Source organism: Lipomyces tetrasporus (genome assembly GCF_029532465.1).
Source record: "Lipomyces tetrasporus strain NRRL Y-64009 chromosome Unknown POJ06scaffold_2, whole genome shotgun sequence".
In the NCBI taxonomy this organism is placed as follows: Eukaryota; Fungi; Ascomycota; class Lipomycetes; order Lipomycetales; family Lipomycetaceae; genus Lipomyces; species Lipomyces tetrasporus.
The window spans coordinates 1,734,399-1,750,360 of record NW_026611597.1 but is presented as its reverse complement, the minus strand read 5'-3'; the positions used below and the strand labels follow the sequence as shown (position 1 = coordinate 1,750,360).

Sequence of the window (15,962 nt, the reverse complement as noted above, 5' to 3'; positions counted from 1 at the left end):
GTTTGTCGAGCGGCCTAGGGCTGGACGCGATGCGATATCGCCGGGGTTTGCCCATATCGCATATCGTATAGCCGGCCAGAAAAGTCTGGCGATATTATCGAATATTTTAGAAACGATGTCGCCAACAACTGGGCAATGATGTTGCAGGAATAAGTACGGAGACCAGTTTACGCTACTAAAAGACAGGTTAGGGGTTGACAAAGGATATGTAACTCACAAAATATCCCTGCTGGGGACTTCGGCGTGCACTTAATTGAGTAATTACTTAGTCTTTCCATCTCAACACATTTTATTTACCGTGATGAGAATCAAGTGGATATATTGTATCGTATCGCCGAGATTCCACGTATATCGTATCGCCTAAATTATCACCAGGAACTTTCCTCTGGCGATATCGCCGTGTAGGCGATACCGTTTCCAGCCCTAGTCGAGCCGACTCATTCGTCGATGTCAAACCGACTTTGGCTTGCCTCTGCGTGTCGCCTACACGCATTCCCGACGGCTGGCTAGGCTACTCGAGTGTGAGCGTAAGCGTATCGTTTATGCCAGATTAACGAAACTTACTCCATAATATAGTAGGTGCGCTTGTGGCTGCAAACGATGGTTGGTGGCCACCCTCCCCAGACACCAAATGTTGCTATATCTTACAAGGGGTTCATATCAGTTAATTGAGAAGGCTATAACACAGCTAGCTCGCTCTCGCCGTAACGTACTTCAACATGCTATTGATCTTTTAGAGGAGGAGTACTCTAGAAAACTGTCAAGTGAGCATATGGATATGGCTTTAGATTGCCTTGAAAACGAGGCCAAATCAAGCATGTTTACTAGTATTAAAGATGTGGCTAGACGTGCAGGTGTTGAAATCCTTTATGAATAAGGTGCTTGGGCCTTTGGGTAGGGTTCTTTGGATGCTTAAGGGTCTTGTTTTTTAAACCATTGACATTTTAGGATTTAAAATGTCGACTATGCGCCGAGGCTGGAGTACGACTGCATTGCCCACCACCGTTTTCTCCTGATTATAACGCCATAGAAGAATCATTTGCAGAATTGAAGGCGTGGATGCGGAAGAACAGGGACTTTGCAGAGTTGTCGAAAATTTCGAAGGGCTTCTTTGGCATGGAATTGAGATGATGGCCAATAAAGCTTGATCATTTAAGATCATGCAATATATATTTTGACGCCAGCCATAACTAAGTTAGCTGTGATACCATTGTTTGCTCATGCTTATTATGACTTAGATATAGGAACCGGAAGAATTAACAATAGTTGAAACTAGACAATGTCTTGAAAGAAATATTCTCAGATAGGAAAATATCGGCATATTCCGTTATATTATCAATTAAACCTTCTACAATTTCTTGGGATATTTCATAAACTTACTTACGTTGGCTATACCAGCCTCAATGTCGAGCGCCTGCCATCCGGTCTCGTGGATCTAAATCGTATCCCTTTCTCCTTAGTACTACATGCCAGTCTAATCTCCAGAGCATCCACCTTTGACTTCGCGGCGTACGACTCAATATACTCCATCAAAAATATCAGAGGGATCTGAGTGCGTTGCGATGTCATTATGATAATTGTACAGAAGAAACGAGTAATAGTAGTTTGCTTGGGTCGGGTATGGGGTAAATTCTGATGCCAATATTCCCTAGGAAGCTGAGGACATGGTGCCGGTGAAGACGGATGTGCCAACAGATGATGGGCATAACCAGGATTACTTGTGCCTCTAGCCTCTAGTCTATCGCCGACGGCGATGAGTAAATCGTGGCATGTCCAATCTTAATGGATTCGTTCAATCGTTTAGATGTTCGGCTGATATCGGAAATGAGGCTGGCCGCGAACGAAGGGTTTGTAACTTTCCGTTATTAAGTTCCCCTAACCTTTGGATGCTTTTTCGATCCTACAGCAATGTTACCGTAATATGACAAAATATGAAGTAGACGTATAGTGTTTGGATGGTTTGTTTGATGAGGGATGGAAAATGATTTTTAACCTACGATCTGCACAGGGGGGGGGGGGGGGGGGGGGAGGGGTTTGGGGATTTTTTTGTGCATTCGAGGACAAGACTTTCGCGCGCCACTGCAACTCATATGAAAAGTTTACTAAAACGGCGCCAGGCCGTAGTCTTGGTGCCGATTGTCCCGATACCTCATCACGCACGGAACGGACGGGACAGCCCTGCATCTCAATAATATATATGACTGTGCGTTACCTCGCCGTTATTTCGGTCTCCGGCAAGACTCACGCTTAATCAAGCTATCAGTCGGCGACAACTCAGAAACGGAGGCTGATGGGGTATGCCAGCACCATTTGTATGGTTTGCGAATAAAAACTGCAACTGAAATCGAATTATAAAATTCGTTCTTGCAGTTTGATAGTCCACTTTACATCTAATTCCGATCGTACTGGCGCTATTATACATCCGAAGAGTGAACGACTGCTGACAACCGTCGGGTGCGGGTGTGTTTGCGCTGCTAATTTGCCGTGATCCCTACGTGCTTACCTTGTATCACAGCAGAAATTTAACCTTCCGGTGCTTTCAAAAGGCGGGTAAATAATTGTGCATGGCAGCTCAAATATAATCAAATAATCTGGTCGCGTTCGTCGTTTAAGCAAAAGGCCGCAGGTCAGTGCGGCGCCGATGAGACCTAGGCGACTCGGGCAAAGTGCTCGGAGATTCGTAAGGCCCGCGCTCGGGAAATCGGCGAATTTTTGACTCCGAGTACATTGTCATTATTAACAAGGTCACTAAGGCACAACTACTTTCGGCCAGCATTGTCCTGATGACCGCCCGTCAGCGTTGCTGGTCCGTTGCCGGTGCTTTGTTTCCATGCCAGGACGCCAGTACCTCGGTATATATATTTCCCCTGTCGCGCACATCTTTAGCTTTGCTGGGACCGCATTCCACGAAACACATCAATGGCCGACATCGAGAAAGGTACGTCCTCCGGGTCTACATCAGACACTGACCAGACCGGAACGGAGCTCAAAGACAACTACGAAGATATGGGCTTCTCTCCCACCAACGTCAACGAACCAGATTCCGTCATGCTCGACCGCGTCCGAACAGCTATCTCAATCGCCAGTGAGACCGTTGGAGTCGCTCCCGACCAGCAAATCGATCCGTCAATGGCTGAAAAGGTGCTACCTCCGTTCGGCGGTGGCAAGCCGTACCCACGAGCATTGCCAAATCGCGAAGACTACGTTGTCGAGTACGACGGACCTAACGATCCGGACCATCCGCAGAACTTCCCACTACTAAAAAAAGTCCGGGTTATGGCCATCCTCGGCTTCTGTACATTCACAGTTGCCTGGGGCTCCTCAATTTTCTCTTCCGCAACTTTCGTCGTCGCGGAGAAGTTCCATGTTTCGGTAGTCGTCGCCGTACTAGCGACGTCACTCTATGTCCTCGGATTCGCTTCCGGTCCCATGCTGTGGGCCCCGTTCTCTGAGCTGTCTGGACGGCGAATACCTATGATCTTTGGCATGCTTGGGTTCTCGATTTTTCAGATTGCCATTGCACGTGCGCAAGATCTCCAGACAATCATGATTTGCCGGTTCTTTGGCGGTTTCTTTGGCGCGTCTGCGCTCACTGTGGTCCCCGCTACTTTTGCCGACATCATTGGCAACAGATGGCGTGGCACAGCGATGGTAATGTTTGTTGCTGCTGTGTTCTGCGGTCCACTAATTGCGCCCGTCGCGGGAAGTTTTATCGTTGCCAGCTATCTCGGTTGGCGATGGACTGAGTATATCACTACTATTATGGGCTTTACCGGGTTTGCCGGAATTGTCCTCTTTATTGACGAGACTTATCCGCCGACCGTCCTTGTATACAAGGCGGCCAAGCTGAGACGATTGACTGGAAATTGGGGTATTCATGCTCGTCAGGAGCAAGTGGAGTTGGACCTTAAAGAACTGTTAGAGAAGAACTTTTCGCGGCCCATTCGTATGCTGACGACTGAGCCCATTTTACTTTTGGTAGGTGCTTGCGGCTGATTGTATTCTCCTCTGTATCTCCGTTGACAAATTTAGATTACCATTTACACTGCCTTTATTTACGGTATCTTGTATCTCCTCCTCGAGGCCTATCCCATTATTTTCATTGAAGGATATGGAATGAAGTCCACTATCGGGGAGCTGCCGTATATTGGTCTTGTTATCGGTCAGTTGTTGGGCTGTTGTTTAGTTCTCTCTTTCGAACCTAGACAGGTCCGCCTTATGGCTGCCAACGGTGGTCGCGTTGTTCCCGAACAACGATTGTTGCCTACAATTATTGCCGGTGTGATCTTCCCCATCGGGATGTTCTGGTTGACCTGGACCGGCGCGTACCACGAGCATGTGCACTGGATTGTTCCAACACTCTCCGGAATGTTTATCGGTTGCGGAATCATCTCAATCTTCTTGACCTCGTTGACATATCTCATCGAATCGTACCTCATGTTTGCAGCCTCTGCCATGGCAGCCAACACGGCATTGCGATCGGGATTTGGCGCCGGTTTCCCTCTCTTCGCCACCGCGATGTTCCATAATCTCCATGTCCAATGGGCGGGCACGCTACTTGGCTGCATTGCCCTCTTGCTTATGCCTGTTCCCGTCCTGTTCTTCAAGTACGGCAAGAGACTTCGCAAGGTTTCAAAGTACGCCCCAGCATAATGTCGATGTTTTAGCACCTAGTGCGTATTTTCTACTGCATGATGTAACCGGGTGCTCTTTGGTTAGATTTCTAAGGTCTTTGGTCTGCTCCTTGTTGTTCTCGCATTGCATGGTTAAAATCTGTATTTTGAGGTTGGCTTGGTCACTCTATAGATGTAATAACCGAAATAGAGCTGATATGTAACTAACGTGTGCTGAGACTTAAGACAAAATGAGTATAATACCACAGCAATACGTGGAATTTGTAAACTGGAGCTCGATACGCAGATCAAACTGCTCACCGGTCGTCGTGATGGAAGGGCTGGGATGGCGTGGGATCCCTGGCGTGAAAAGCTTATTCTCAGGGGTGCGGCTGAACGTTTGTTGCGGCTCATTTGTATGGACAGCTTATCGGAGGAGAAAGGTCTCGCAGTCCAGGACCACGCTTTCTCTTTTGCGAGGAGATTGCTATTACGGTGTCTCATATGCAAATAAATCCCTTCTGGTTTACTCTGGCCAAACGATAGGACAGACGAAATTCGCTACCAGATAGCCTTGCCTTTGACGTGATGTGCGTGACCCGGAGTAGGATAACCTCCGTACCAAGTAGATCCCGATGCACTGGGCTGTCTTTAAGTTCGCTATATTCTGCGTTAGCAGGATAAGGGTGCCCTGCCCATTGGCCTTCGGATTTGTTTCTTTCATATACTTGCTACGTGCTGGGCCAGCTCCCGAGGATCTTACTTGCGACCTCGCAGTTAGCTGGAACTATCACCCATCGGACGCTTTGTATCTCTTAGTTTGTCCGTCCCGCTATTCTCCTTCATCTCTGGCAAGCGTTCAACTGGGAGCCAACTTACTAAGCGTTTACTAAATGCGACATACTTATAAATCAAGCTTTTGGCATCATGGGCATTTTAGAACATTGGATTTTTTTTACCGATACAGGTATAGATGGCTGTTGCAGAATTTAACACGACTATATTCGTAGAGTGCTCAGTATACTATGTTTTGGGATTGGCAAATATTATCTATTATTCAATTTGGTGCCAACAATTGACCGAAATCCTTTAATAAATGTCTTAACGAACTGGCAAGGGTCGCGGCCAGGATTATACAGCGCAATGACATCATCAGTCATGGGCACAGTGTGGCGGTGACACTTAACACCTGTTGCGACAGCTGGGATACACGTCTTACTAAAAAGCTTTCTGACGATGAGCGGATCGGAAGCCAAGCTTCCGCGAGTGAGGTCCCATAATCTTCTTCGCCGAGATCCGATACTTTGAGTCGCACACTGTATGTCAGGAATGTGTGCGGTATCATAGTATTTGGCCGGCTTCGGACCGTCGGAGAGTCGGCGTTTCGGCGTTTAGAGTAAAGTTGCGTGATCTCCCACCCGGTCTTATACCTCACGTGATTCACTTTGAACGCTTGCACCATTAAGTGACCATACATACTATGGGATTACGTCGTTGGGCAGGTAGAAGGCGCTCGAGCCGAGACAATTCCTACGAGTTGCGTCTATCAGTCTTTCATCCAAGTCGACTCTCGGTCAAAATATTCCGCGATACAGGAATTTCAAACAATCCAACTTCACCTGGCAATTAATCCAAGTGAATATTAGCATGCCCAAGCTATAGTCGCGACAACCCGTTGCATCATTGCAGCAATCACGTATTCGTAATTGTTTGATTCGTTTCTAATAAATACAATTATTATTGTTGCCTATGATTGATTATGATATAAATGGAATTATCCTTTGTGAATTCATGGCGGCTTCCGAAGCTGGGCAGTGGTCGTCCGCTGATTGTCAGGACGCTCACAGCTGTCTTCGATCAAATCATCAGCACACGTCAACCCACAAATTAAAATCTCGCCTACGATAAAATACGTTACTGTAGTCTGCTTTTGCTGGTAACTTAGCGGTGCAGAGACGTCTTGTAATTAAGGGTCTAACCAGTCCAAACAAACTTTCATAATGTGCGCCGCTCGTACCGGGTCCGGATTAGGCCGCCCCCGCAGCACAGCACAACCAGTCTCGAATCTCAGCGGCCAGTGAGTGGCGCACTAACGGTTCGCGCTCAACGGGCACCCAACAATTTTGGCCAGAATTTAGGAATGCAGGTTAATTGACACTGATACTACGACGATTAATATTGAAATAACTCGGCCGTTGAGGTCAAAAGACATTGACTTTTGGAAGATAGGCACCGGGACCAGAATGGGCTGCTTCGTCTCGCTGTTCTATGACATTATCGTTATGTCGGTCCGAATCCAATTATTCGGAACAATGTCTTCATCTTCATCTTTCTCGCCATTGGGTATGGGATGCTCGCAGTGGGGCGTTTCCTCCATTGGTGGTGGCATTTTGAGGTTACCGGTATGCTACATTAGTTCTTTTCGTTAGAAGGTGTCTTCGGTTCGCGCTAACGGCGTCGTAGAATTACGCTGGCGCAGCAAGCCTTACGCACATTTCGGAATGGGATCGAGGGGGGTTGGTTATTAGATCGAGGATGTACTTCTGAGTCGATTGGTTGTCGAGAGCTTTGATATAGACTTGACGCGCTGCTGCTTCGGTTGATAGCTTTTGACATGATCGGGTTTCATTCAGTGTGTAGTTTGGACGCACAGTTGGTGACAAATAATTTTTGCGCACTTGATAAAATACCATCGGGCGTTACTTTGAAAGTATGAAGCATTGACATCTCAGCTTTTTTTGTCGGTTGCTATGGAACCGCGTCGGTGTTCGAAGAGAACACTTGTGCGGAAATTGGGACTTGCGACTTGTTTTGGGCGTTATTGTTATTATTGGTTTCATACTTATTTTTTGGAGACTTCTATTCGGGATCATTTGTGATATTGGTATAGATTTGACTTTACATGCATTTCTGTGTGATTACGTTCACTCTGAATTTTTCGGGGGCGTGAATGAATTTGTGAAAATTTAACGGTGAATAAATTACAAAAGTTTTATTGTTTTGTGCTATCGATATGAAATCTCAATCAATCAGCCAACGCTCATTATCATTCCCTTTCGGGTTATGTTAGTATGTTACTCCGCCTAGCTCGATGAGCTAGCTACCCGGCCGGTGTTCCATTTTGTCTCGGTCCCGAGCGTTCGTGCAAACGGCTTGCACAGTCAAAACCTCGAAATCTCGAGCGTCAAGGCTCGTTGGCCAAAATATAAGCTGAAATCGGCATCCAACTACGTCGTTCGGATACAGAATAGCTCTGATTGTCCGAATACAGGATATTGGTGTACAGTAGTTGCATTACACTGCTGCCGGCAAGATGCCAGAACCACTGGCACGACCAGAAGAACCGGCACAGCTACCGCCGGAAGTAGTCAACCACGGTGCAGGCATAACAGACAGCGACATCGAAGATGTTACAGAACCATTACTACCGACACAGACCCGCGCAACGCTTCCCAACCCGTTTGTGTCCGGTTTATCGTCGCGAACATCGTCCTTCACAGCCTCCCTTAGTTCATCAACAAGGGGTATCCTACCATCTGCCTCGAGCGGGCCGAGCGAATTAAGCACCATGCAACTCACGTTAGTGTTTTTGTCGCTGTATATTGGTGTGTTCCTAGCGGCGTTGGATGGCACGGTAGTCGCGACTTTGCTGTCGCACATTGCGTCTGAATTTGACGGGTTCCGCAATGAGTCATGGATTGCGACGGCGTACTTGATTGCGTGTGCCGCATTTCAACCATTGTACGGCAAGTTAACGGACATTTTTGGTCGAAAACCCGGTTTGATGTTTAGTAATGTATGTTGCCGGTTATATGAACTGCGGGAGTACGTGCTAATATTGCCAGATTACGTTTGGTGTTGGCTGTGTTGCGTGCGGGTTAGCGACAAATCTGTGGTTTCTGGTCTTTGCCCGTGTGGTTGCCGGTATCGGCGGCGGCGGTCTTACCGCGTTGTCAACCATCACGCTTTCAGATCTGGTGCCTCTCAGGCGACGTGGAGTGCTTCAGGGATTTGGCAACATTATGTTCGGATCGGGGGCTGCGCTAGGTGGGATTTTCGGTGGCGCAGTCACAGCAGCCTTTGGCTGGCGTTGGGCGTTTTTGCTACAGGTCCCATTGATTGTGCTGTCGACATTTGCGATCTGGTTCCTGCTTGACCTGCCGGTTAAGGATCATTACTTGTCAGATGACGAGGCTCTCGAGGGTGAGACGGAATTGGCTAGAGAGGAACGATTGCTCGGTAGGATCGATTTCACCGGCGCCGCAACTCTTGTGTTGTCGTTGATTGTATTCCTGTTCGCCGTATCTATCGGTGGAAATCAGCTTCCGTGGACACATCCTGTCGTTCTCATCTCGCTCCCAATATCACTTGCGCTCCTAGCTCTATACATCTATATCGAACTTCGCGTCGCCCGAGAACCAATCATCCCCGTGCAACTCCTCAAGGACCGCACGATATTCGGTGCTGCGTTCTGCAACTGGTTCATGACAATGTCGGTATACTCCCTTCTTTTCTACATTCCGCTTTACTTCGTCTCCGTCCGTGACGTGTCAGAGACGAGGGCCGGCTCGAGCTTGGTTTCGAATTTCGTCGGTGTCGCTGTGGGATCGTTTGGTTCAGGAATATACATGCGAGCAACGGGGTTATATTATAATATTGCCCTGTTGTCTGCAGGATTATATATCGTGGGAACAGGACTTATCTGCACGCTGGGTCTTGACACATCTATGTTCGCCGTCATATTCTACACGTTTTTACCTGGCGCTGCGTACGGATCACTGCTAACAATCACCTTAATCGCACTCATCGCCGCCGTGCCGCAGGAATTCCAGGCCGTGACGACGTCAATTCAATATGGTTTTCGTGGCACCGGATCAACTCTCGGCGTCGCAATCGCGTCCAGCGTGTTTCAAAACGTTCTTGGTTCGTCGCTCAGACAACATGTGTTTGGCTCCGACGCGGAGGAAATAATTAATCGGATCCTCGAGAGCGTGGACGAGGTCAAGACATTGCCGTCTTATTTGATTCCTGTCGTGCGAGAAGCGTATTTGGATGCGTCCCGAGCTGTTTTTGTCTTGTGCTGCGTGCTTGGTGTCGCGACTGCGGCTTCAACGATGCTGATGAGGGAGCATGTGTTGCATTCGACGTTGGATAGACGATGAGCTTTTGGTATAGGGATTTTTGTATTTTGCATTTAATAGAACTAGGACATTTCATGACAAGCTTGTTACTATTATTTTACATGCAACATCGTTTTGCGGTGATAAAATTTGAAGAATTGCCAACCCAGACCCAGTACAATGCGCTAATAATAATAATGTACAACCATACCAATTACTCCTTCTTATGCTCGCTATTCGCACCGTCGATTTCAGCGTCAGGAGACGCTGCACCTGGAATTTCAACATCTTCGCCCTTGCCATTCTTTGCTCTTTCTGGTTTACCTTCAGCCCGTCTTTCGTCTTTTGATAGCTCCTGCAGCTTTTCGAATCGAGCTCGTCGCCATTTCTGTCCGCAGAGAAGTTCAGCGATAAGAAGCGGGATCGAAAGCAGTATCATCGCAGTCACAATAGTATACGTCCATCCCATTCCAATCGCACTAATCACACGATCCACAACGGCAGATCCCGCGGCGCCCAGTAAGCATCTCACCAAATTATTCGCCGCGGTTACCGACGCCGACTCCTGCGGGTACAAATCTACTAGCAGTACCTGCTCGAAGGTGAATAAGCCGGTTATACCGAAACCGTTGATGAAGAGTAGGACAAGCGGGACAGCAATCGAGATGTTGGCGCGGAATGTCCATCCAAAGATGAGTGTGTCGGCCGCTACAACGGCGACGAGATACCAGACCGACGACATGCGCGCACGCTCAAGCGGGAAATCGGGGTTCTGTCGTACACTGCGACCATCGCCGTAATCTGACTTGCGGGCGAACTTGCGGAATTCGTAGTCGAGAAGGCGCCCGACGACGATACTGCCCATGGAGCAGCCCGCGCCGTAGGGCAGAAAGCATAACCCGACTTTCAGTGTTGTTAAGTTGTATACTGTCGCCATTTGCGAGGAGAAGCCGACTGTTATGCAGTAAAAGCCGGTGTAGATCAAGCCGTTGGCGAGGAGGACAATGCCGACGTCTTTTTGGGAGATAATGGCTATGCAGCGCAGTGGGTTCGCGGCTTGGTGTGGCTTCCTGGTCACTGTCGATACTAGGCCGACTTCTTTCTTTTGTCGCCTGGAGAACATATCGAGAAGTGACATGTTAATACCACGAGGAGGGATGCTTCCATTACCCACGATATTTCTGCCGGTTTCTGGCATCCACACGAACAAGATTGTCAGAAGAGCAGCTCCTGCCGCAAATAGAAACCAAAACGATGCACGCCATCCGTATGATGTCTCCGACAACGCCCCGCCAAATATCGGGGCGATAGCAGGCGCAACCATCACACCCGCAGAGAATAGTCCCATGTAGTGCCCGCGTTCTGCAGGTACAGCGACGTCTGCGATAGTACCAGCTCCTATGGCTACTGTGGCCGATGAACCGGCTGATTGGCACATTCGAAGAACCAGTAGTCCGGCGTATGAATCTTGTAATGCGAGACCCAGGTTGGCAAACACGAAGACGGTGATCGTCGCAAGGTAAACTGGCCGCCGTCCAAACGCGTCTGCGAAAGAACCCCAAAACATTGGCGCAATACCCTGCAGTATCATGTATGTCGTGACCGTGATATTGATCATCTCCACAGAAACATGTAAGTCCGATGCAATGTCTGTAATGGAAGGAAAATAGATATTAGTCGCCAGAGGCGAGAACAACGCTGAGCATGTCGCCGCTGCACATATCGCTCGTTTGCGTGAAGGAGAGAAGACTGTATACGGCACGTCCGACGCACCAGTCTGAACTGGAGCCACGGCTTCTATGTCTGTTGTTTGATTTTGTATTAGTTCTGGTTGTATTGATGTCTGGTCCACCACATTTGATGATGCTGGCGGTGGAGAAGACATAATTCTATCTCCAAATGCTCAAAAGCTACTCTACTCTGTTGTTCTATAGGCTACTAATGCTGATACTTTATATACTCCGACTATTCCTCTCCATCAGCAGCGGTTCCCGGCCTATATATACACGCTGGAGAAGACAATCAGGCGACAAGCAAGCACGGAACTTCGGGGTGGCTGATGACGAGTGCTGGGTTCGTGTGGTTTACGGCCGATAAACTGCCGGAAGACTATAACTATAGGGTCTAAGACAAGCCTATGCGAAACCTCTGTGAGGCTTTCGATTCGCCGGTATCGGGCCCTTTTTATCTTAAGTCGATCCACGCCGCATTCTTGGCTCGGCTAATGCCAAACAACTCTGTGCCGATATCGGCGCCAGTTAGTCACCATGGTATCATACACGTCCTCTAAGTAATATACAGTCCAATTAAAAGCGTATCTATCACTGGAAACTGCTAAATTAAACCCTATTTGGCGGAGGAGTCGCATTCTCCCACGCAAATAAGGGAATTATATCTTACACTCTGATGGGATAGTACAACCAAAGCGCCGGAAGCTGTCCAAAAATAATGGTAGCAATGACACAGCGAAGAGTTCAAGACAAAAACTTAGAATTATAGGGGTCGATACGATTTGCGAGTAATCGTAGCTCGTGATTGTATAGTCTAATATGATTACTATCATATACGATTGGTCGCAAAAGTTTACAATCTATACGAGCAATGAAGCTGGTCGCTTGCAAAAAATCGTATAGTTTCATGTGCATTTGGCTAATCTAAACCCCAACCACTGATACAACCTAATCTTGATGATATTTCAGAGGACAGAGGTTTCCTTTACAAGGGTAATAACCCTACCTTCCTAATAAGGAATACGAATACTATACGATTACTTTACGATTAGAGCTTCATTTTTGCGATTAACTTTAAGACAATCTCAAGTTGACGGTACCGTAATCGTATCCGCCCCTATTAGAAATTAAGCTCGCAAGGTTTCCCGGGCCAAAAACCTGTGCGAGTAAGTAAAAGGACGAACGTGAACTCAGTGATTGAGATGATTTGCGATAAGGTGCTTGAGAGCGGGTACAACCGTCAACCGAAATTATACGTGAAATTTGGGTCCTTGGATATCCTTGGGTCGGGGACGTACAATTTCGATCACACAAAAGGAACCAATGGCATTTTTGATGGTACAACCTATCTGCACAAGCCAGTCCATCACATATCGTAGCAATTCTGAACGAACCTAGAAATACAAGCAAATGATACTAATGCGCGCCAAACTCCAGGTAAATTACACGCCAATCCTATATCCTCATCGTTCTTAGTAGCCGTGAGCGGGATTGACCACAGCAAAATCATGCTCTTGTCCGATCACAACTGGCTGCGGATCTTCATCCACAGCTCCCATGAACAGCGAAATATCATCCCACAGAACTCCCATTTCCTGCCAGTCCAAATATAAGTGATCAAATGCAACTGACTCGTTGTCAAGATAATGCACTAGCTCATCGGTACCCATAGATGGCATGTTCTGCGGTTGCTGCGCACCACCCTGCGTCATCGGCATTAGAGTTTGTGGAATCGCAATCTCATTTGCTGGAGGCGGTAAAGGCGGATTTTGCTGCTCAAATGACGGCCCGTATGTGGTACTGGTACTATCAAGCAATGCCATAACACCTCTCGCGTTCCGTAGCTCAGGCTCTTCGCCTGGACCCCGGGCTGACTGCAGCCTGGGTGACGAAATTTTAGACAACGGCACCTGCTGTCCCTGCTGTTGTTGTTGTTGCACTTGTTGTTGTTGTTGCTGCTGCTGCTGCAACGGATGATTCTGGCTCTGTCCGGCTCCAGCGGGGTGGGTTTGAAAAGTGCCGTACCGCTCTCGCCAAACCCAAATACTATCAAACAACACGCTCGTTGCCATCCTGGATCGGAGTTTCAAGCGTGGGGAGATATACTGCGGCCGTCCATCGCGAATAGCATCAAGCTTGTCCTTGCTATGAAGCTTCCAGAGTTGAAACATGATTGTAGAAACACGAATAGGGAAATCGTTATCCTTGATCGACGATTTCCGCATGATCGCAATTGCGCTTGCGAAATGGCGTTTGCCGGCATTGGTGTCGAGAGACTCCGATACCGAAGAAAATTGCACTTTCATGATAATGAAAGCCGCGAGCACGATGTCCAACTCGATATAAAGAGGAAGATAGAGCAGCTTTGAATAGTTACCATCAGGTGCTATCGCCACGTCCAATGTCTCCGTGAAAGCGATGGTTTGAATCGCAGCATGATACGCCAGCGTCAGACCATCCAAATTTGACTCCAAGTCTTCGTCTAGAAACGCGTACGCGTATAACTGAGTCCTCGTGATGAGAAGTAATAATTTGCAAATGTCGGATGTCATTCCCAGACTGAGTTCGATTTCGTCAAGTTCCTTGGCTAGAACCTTGATAACTGTGCGACGAGTACTTGAGTCCACGTTTCCACAGATGTCACGAGTGTCTTGATTCAAAAGCCGAACCATCCTATCGCAGAATTTTGCGAGCTCGACCTGAACCTTCAGATCTCGCGGCATGGAGATAAACCCTTCCCGGCTGTATGCATTGTTAACAGTCCAGTCGTACATGGAGAACGTAGGATACCCGAGACCCATAGAGAGATATTGCGAAACAATGTTGCACGTCACCCAAGTCTTCACTTGTTCTTGTGTCTCTGACAGCATAGGACGGACTTTGACACGGCCAAAATCCTGTGTCTTGCCGGGGCAGTGAAGGCCGAGCTTGACAGCGTTGAACATAGCCAGTCCACAAGTATTCCAACAGGGATCAGAATTGAGGGAACCAGCTGGTGGTGGCCATAATGTAAATATTAGGATCGCTTGAACATCGTACGCGGACCTGAGCGGCGAATTTAGTTGGCGAGCAACAAGTTCTTTCAATTTCGACGAAAGAATTGGGAAAAGTGCAACATCTGAGTAGATCCGTGATGCTGTTTCCAGGATTATCCAAAACAAGAGATCTGATTTCATATATATTTTATCTGGACCTTTGGAGAGGTCGACAACTGGTAGGAATGGATGGTAATGTGATTGAAACTCCAGAAAGAGTCCAAGAATTTGGTCCTTCGTGACTGTAAAGCCTTCAAGTGTTCGGGGTGTGATCGTATGAGCGTTTGGATCAAACAAGTTCTCCTGTGGCAAACGGTCGATCGTCCGCAACAAATGTAGAGCCTGTGGTTCTGCTTGACTAAGTCCGCCGGTTGGAGGTACCATATTATTTTGCGGCGACTGCGGCTGTTGCTCTTGTATTGGCCCACTGAGTCGAAGGAAGTGTTGTCCATTTGTAGTTTCCTTCTGCGGCGAAACCACGTTCATTGTCCGCGGCGGAGACGGACCTGCTGGTCCCATGACCGGCGGTAATCCATTAGCAAACATCCCTGGACTGTCCCTTACAGGCCCGCTTGTGACATTTGGAAGTGGTGCAGCCGCGGTGGCCGGGCTCGAAATTGCGGTGGATCCTGACGTGGAATTTCCGCGAGCAAGATCAAGCAGTGTCCGCGAGACCATGTCTTGTTCTGAATTCTGCGTTTCCAACGACCGTCGTAATTCCTCCACCTCCTTTTCGACGGCAGCTAAGCGTCTAAATTCAGTCAGCAAGCCACACCGACATGTCTTGTACCGCGTTGACATACGCTCGCTTGTAAGTCCTCCTGAAGTTGCTCTTGATCGAACACGGTAAATTTCGCTTCACACAACGTGTGCAAGCCCCAGGAGCCCTCTCAAAAGCATCGCATTTAACCTAGGCCCTAAGGTTAGCATCATAACTGAGCATAACTGCAACTTAGCCCCACAACCCACCTTTTGTTGACGACATTCCACGCATGCAATTTTCCGAAGTCGGTTAATAGTCGGGTCCTCTGGCGAGGCAGATCTAGTTTCTCCATCACTGCTCATCGGCATAGACACTGCAGATCCAGGAGTCTGAATCAACGTTGGCCCAGGTGTAGACGCCGACATTGGCATGATCGCGGTATTGCTACTGTCGGCGACCCTTGATGACGTATCCGTCGGCGCGGGTCTCCGAGCCGGAATAACCTGCGTCGGAACGGGCAACGTAGTCGCCGGCATTGAAGACATATGTCACAGATTCGGGTTCGGCAACCCCTTCGAGTTAAACCACAGGAAGTAAATCTGCCGCTCAGTCAGTCGAGGGTTTCGAGTTTGACTAGGCTCGGAACGGCGAAGCCGTTTGCCATACTTACAGGCTGCTATTCTATATTGAATACACAAACGCCTGTTATATGCAATATACCGTAAACAGCAACGTGCGATGTCGGCGCCGGAATTTCTTGC

At 48.1% G+C, this 15,962-nt stretch overlaps 4 protein-coding genes across 4 annotated transcripts; 2 read left to right on the top strand and 2 right to left on the bottom strand.

Annotated features, from left to right (window-relative positions):
- The first annotated feature begins 2,585 nt into the window (after positions 1-2,585).
- POJ06DRAFT_62350 (major facilitator superfamily domain-containing protein) lies at positions 2,586-4,710 on the top strand. The gene is made up of 2 exons (XM_056191290.1): positions 2,586-3,978; positions 4,033-4,710. The coding sequence occupies exons 1-2, from the start codon at positions 2,920-2,922 to the stop codon at positions 4,651-4,653; spliced, it is 1,680 nt and encodes a 559-aa protein (XP_056046530.1). The 5' UTR covers positions 2,586-2,919; the 3' UTR covers positions 4,654-4,710.
- Positions 4,711-7,616: 2,906 nt separating this feature from the next.
- On the top strand, positions 7,617-9,843 carry POJ06DRAFT_62345 (major facilitator superfamily domain-containing protein). The gene is made up of 2 exons (XM_056191289.1): positions 7,617-8,409; positions 8,459-9,843. The coding sequence occupies exons 1-2, from the start codon at positions 7,927-7,929 to the stop codon at positions 9,773-9,775; spliced, it is 1,800 nt and encodes a 599-aa protein (XP_056046529.1). The 5' UTR covers positions 7,617-7,926; the 3' UTR covers positions 9,776-9,843.
- On the bottom strand, positions 9,824-11,985 carry POJ06DRAFT_246521 (major facilitator superfamily domain-containing protein). The gene has a single exon (XM_056186795.1). It carries the CDS (start codon positions 11,616-11,618, stop codon positions 9,948-9,950), a length of 1,671 nt encoding a protein of 556 aa, XP_056046528.1. The 5' UTR covers positions 11,619-11,985; the 3' UTR covers positions 9,824-9,947.
- Positions 11,986-12,562: 577 nt separating this feature from the next.
- POJ06DRAFT_62333 (uncharacterized protein) lies at positions 12,563-15,939 on the bottom strand. Its single transcript, XM_056191288.1, has 3 exons — positions 15,468-15,939; positions 15,302-15,408; positions 12,563-15,249 (listed from the first exon to the last, which is right to left on the bottom strand). Exons 1-3 carry the CDS (start codon positions 15,744-15,746, stop codon positions 12,936-12,938), a joined length of 2,700 nt encoding a protein of 899 aa, XP_056046527.1. The 5' UTR covers positions 15,747-15,939; the 3' UTR covers positions 12,563-12,935.
- Positions 15,940-15,962: the final 23 nt, after the last annotated feature.

Bases quoted from the DNA above. Each gene is read 5' to 3' on its own strand.
- POJ06DRAFT_62350 (XM_056191290.1), top strand. From the start codon at position 2,920: ATGGCCGACATCGAGAAAGGTACGTCCTCCGGGTCTACATCAGACACT. The intron at 3,979-4,032 runs GTAGGTGCTTGC...TGACAAATTTAG, and splicing joins CTGAGCCCATTTTACTTTTG to ATTACCATTTACACTGCCTT.
- POJ06DRAFT_62345 (XM_056191289.1), top strand. From the start codon at position 7,927: ATGCCAGAACCACTGGCACGACCAGAAGAACCGGCACAGCTACCGCCG. The intron at 8,410-8,458 runs GTATGTTGCCGG...TAATATTGCCAG, and splicing joins CCGGTTTGATGTTTAGTAAT to ATTACGTTTGGTGTTGGCTG.
- POJ06DRAFT_246521 (XM_056186795.1), bottom strand. From the start codon at position 11,618: ATGTCTTCTCCACCGCCAGCATCATCAAATGTGGTGGACCAGACATCA.
- POJ06DRAFT_62333 (XM_056191288.1), bottom strand. From the start codon at position 15,746: ATGTCTTCAATGCCGGCGACTACGTTGCCCGTTCCGACGCAGGTTATT. The intron at 15,409-15,467 runs GTGGGTTGTGGG...CTTAGGGCCTAG, and splicing joins TGGAATGTCGTCAACAAAAG to GTTAAATGCGATGCTTTTGA. The intron at 15,250-15,301 runs GTATGTCAACGC...GACTGAATTTAG, and splicing joins AGGAGGACTTACAAGCGAGC to ACGCTTAGCTGCCGTCGAAA.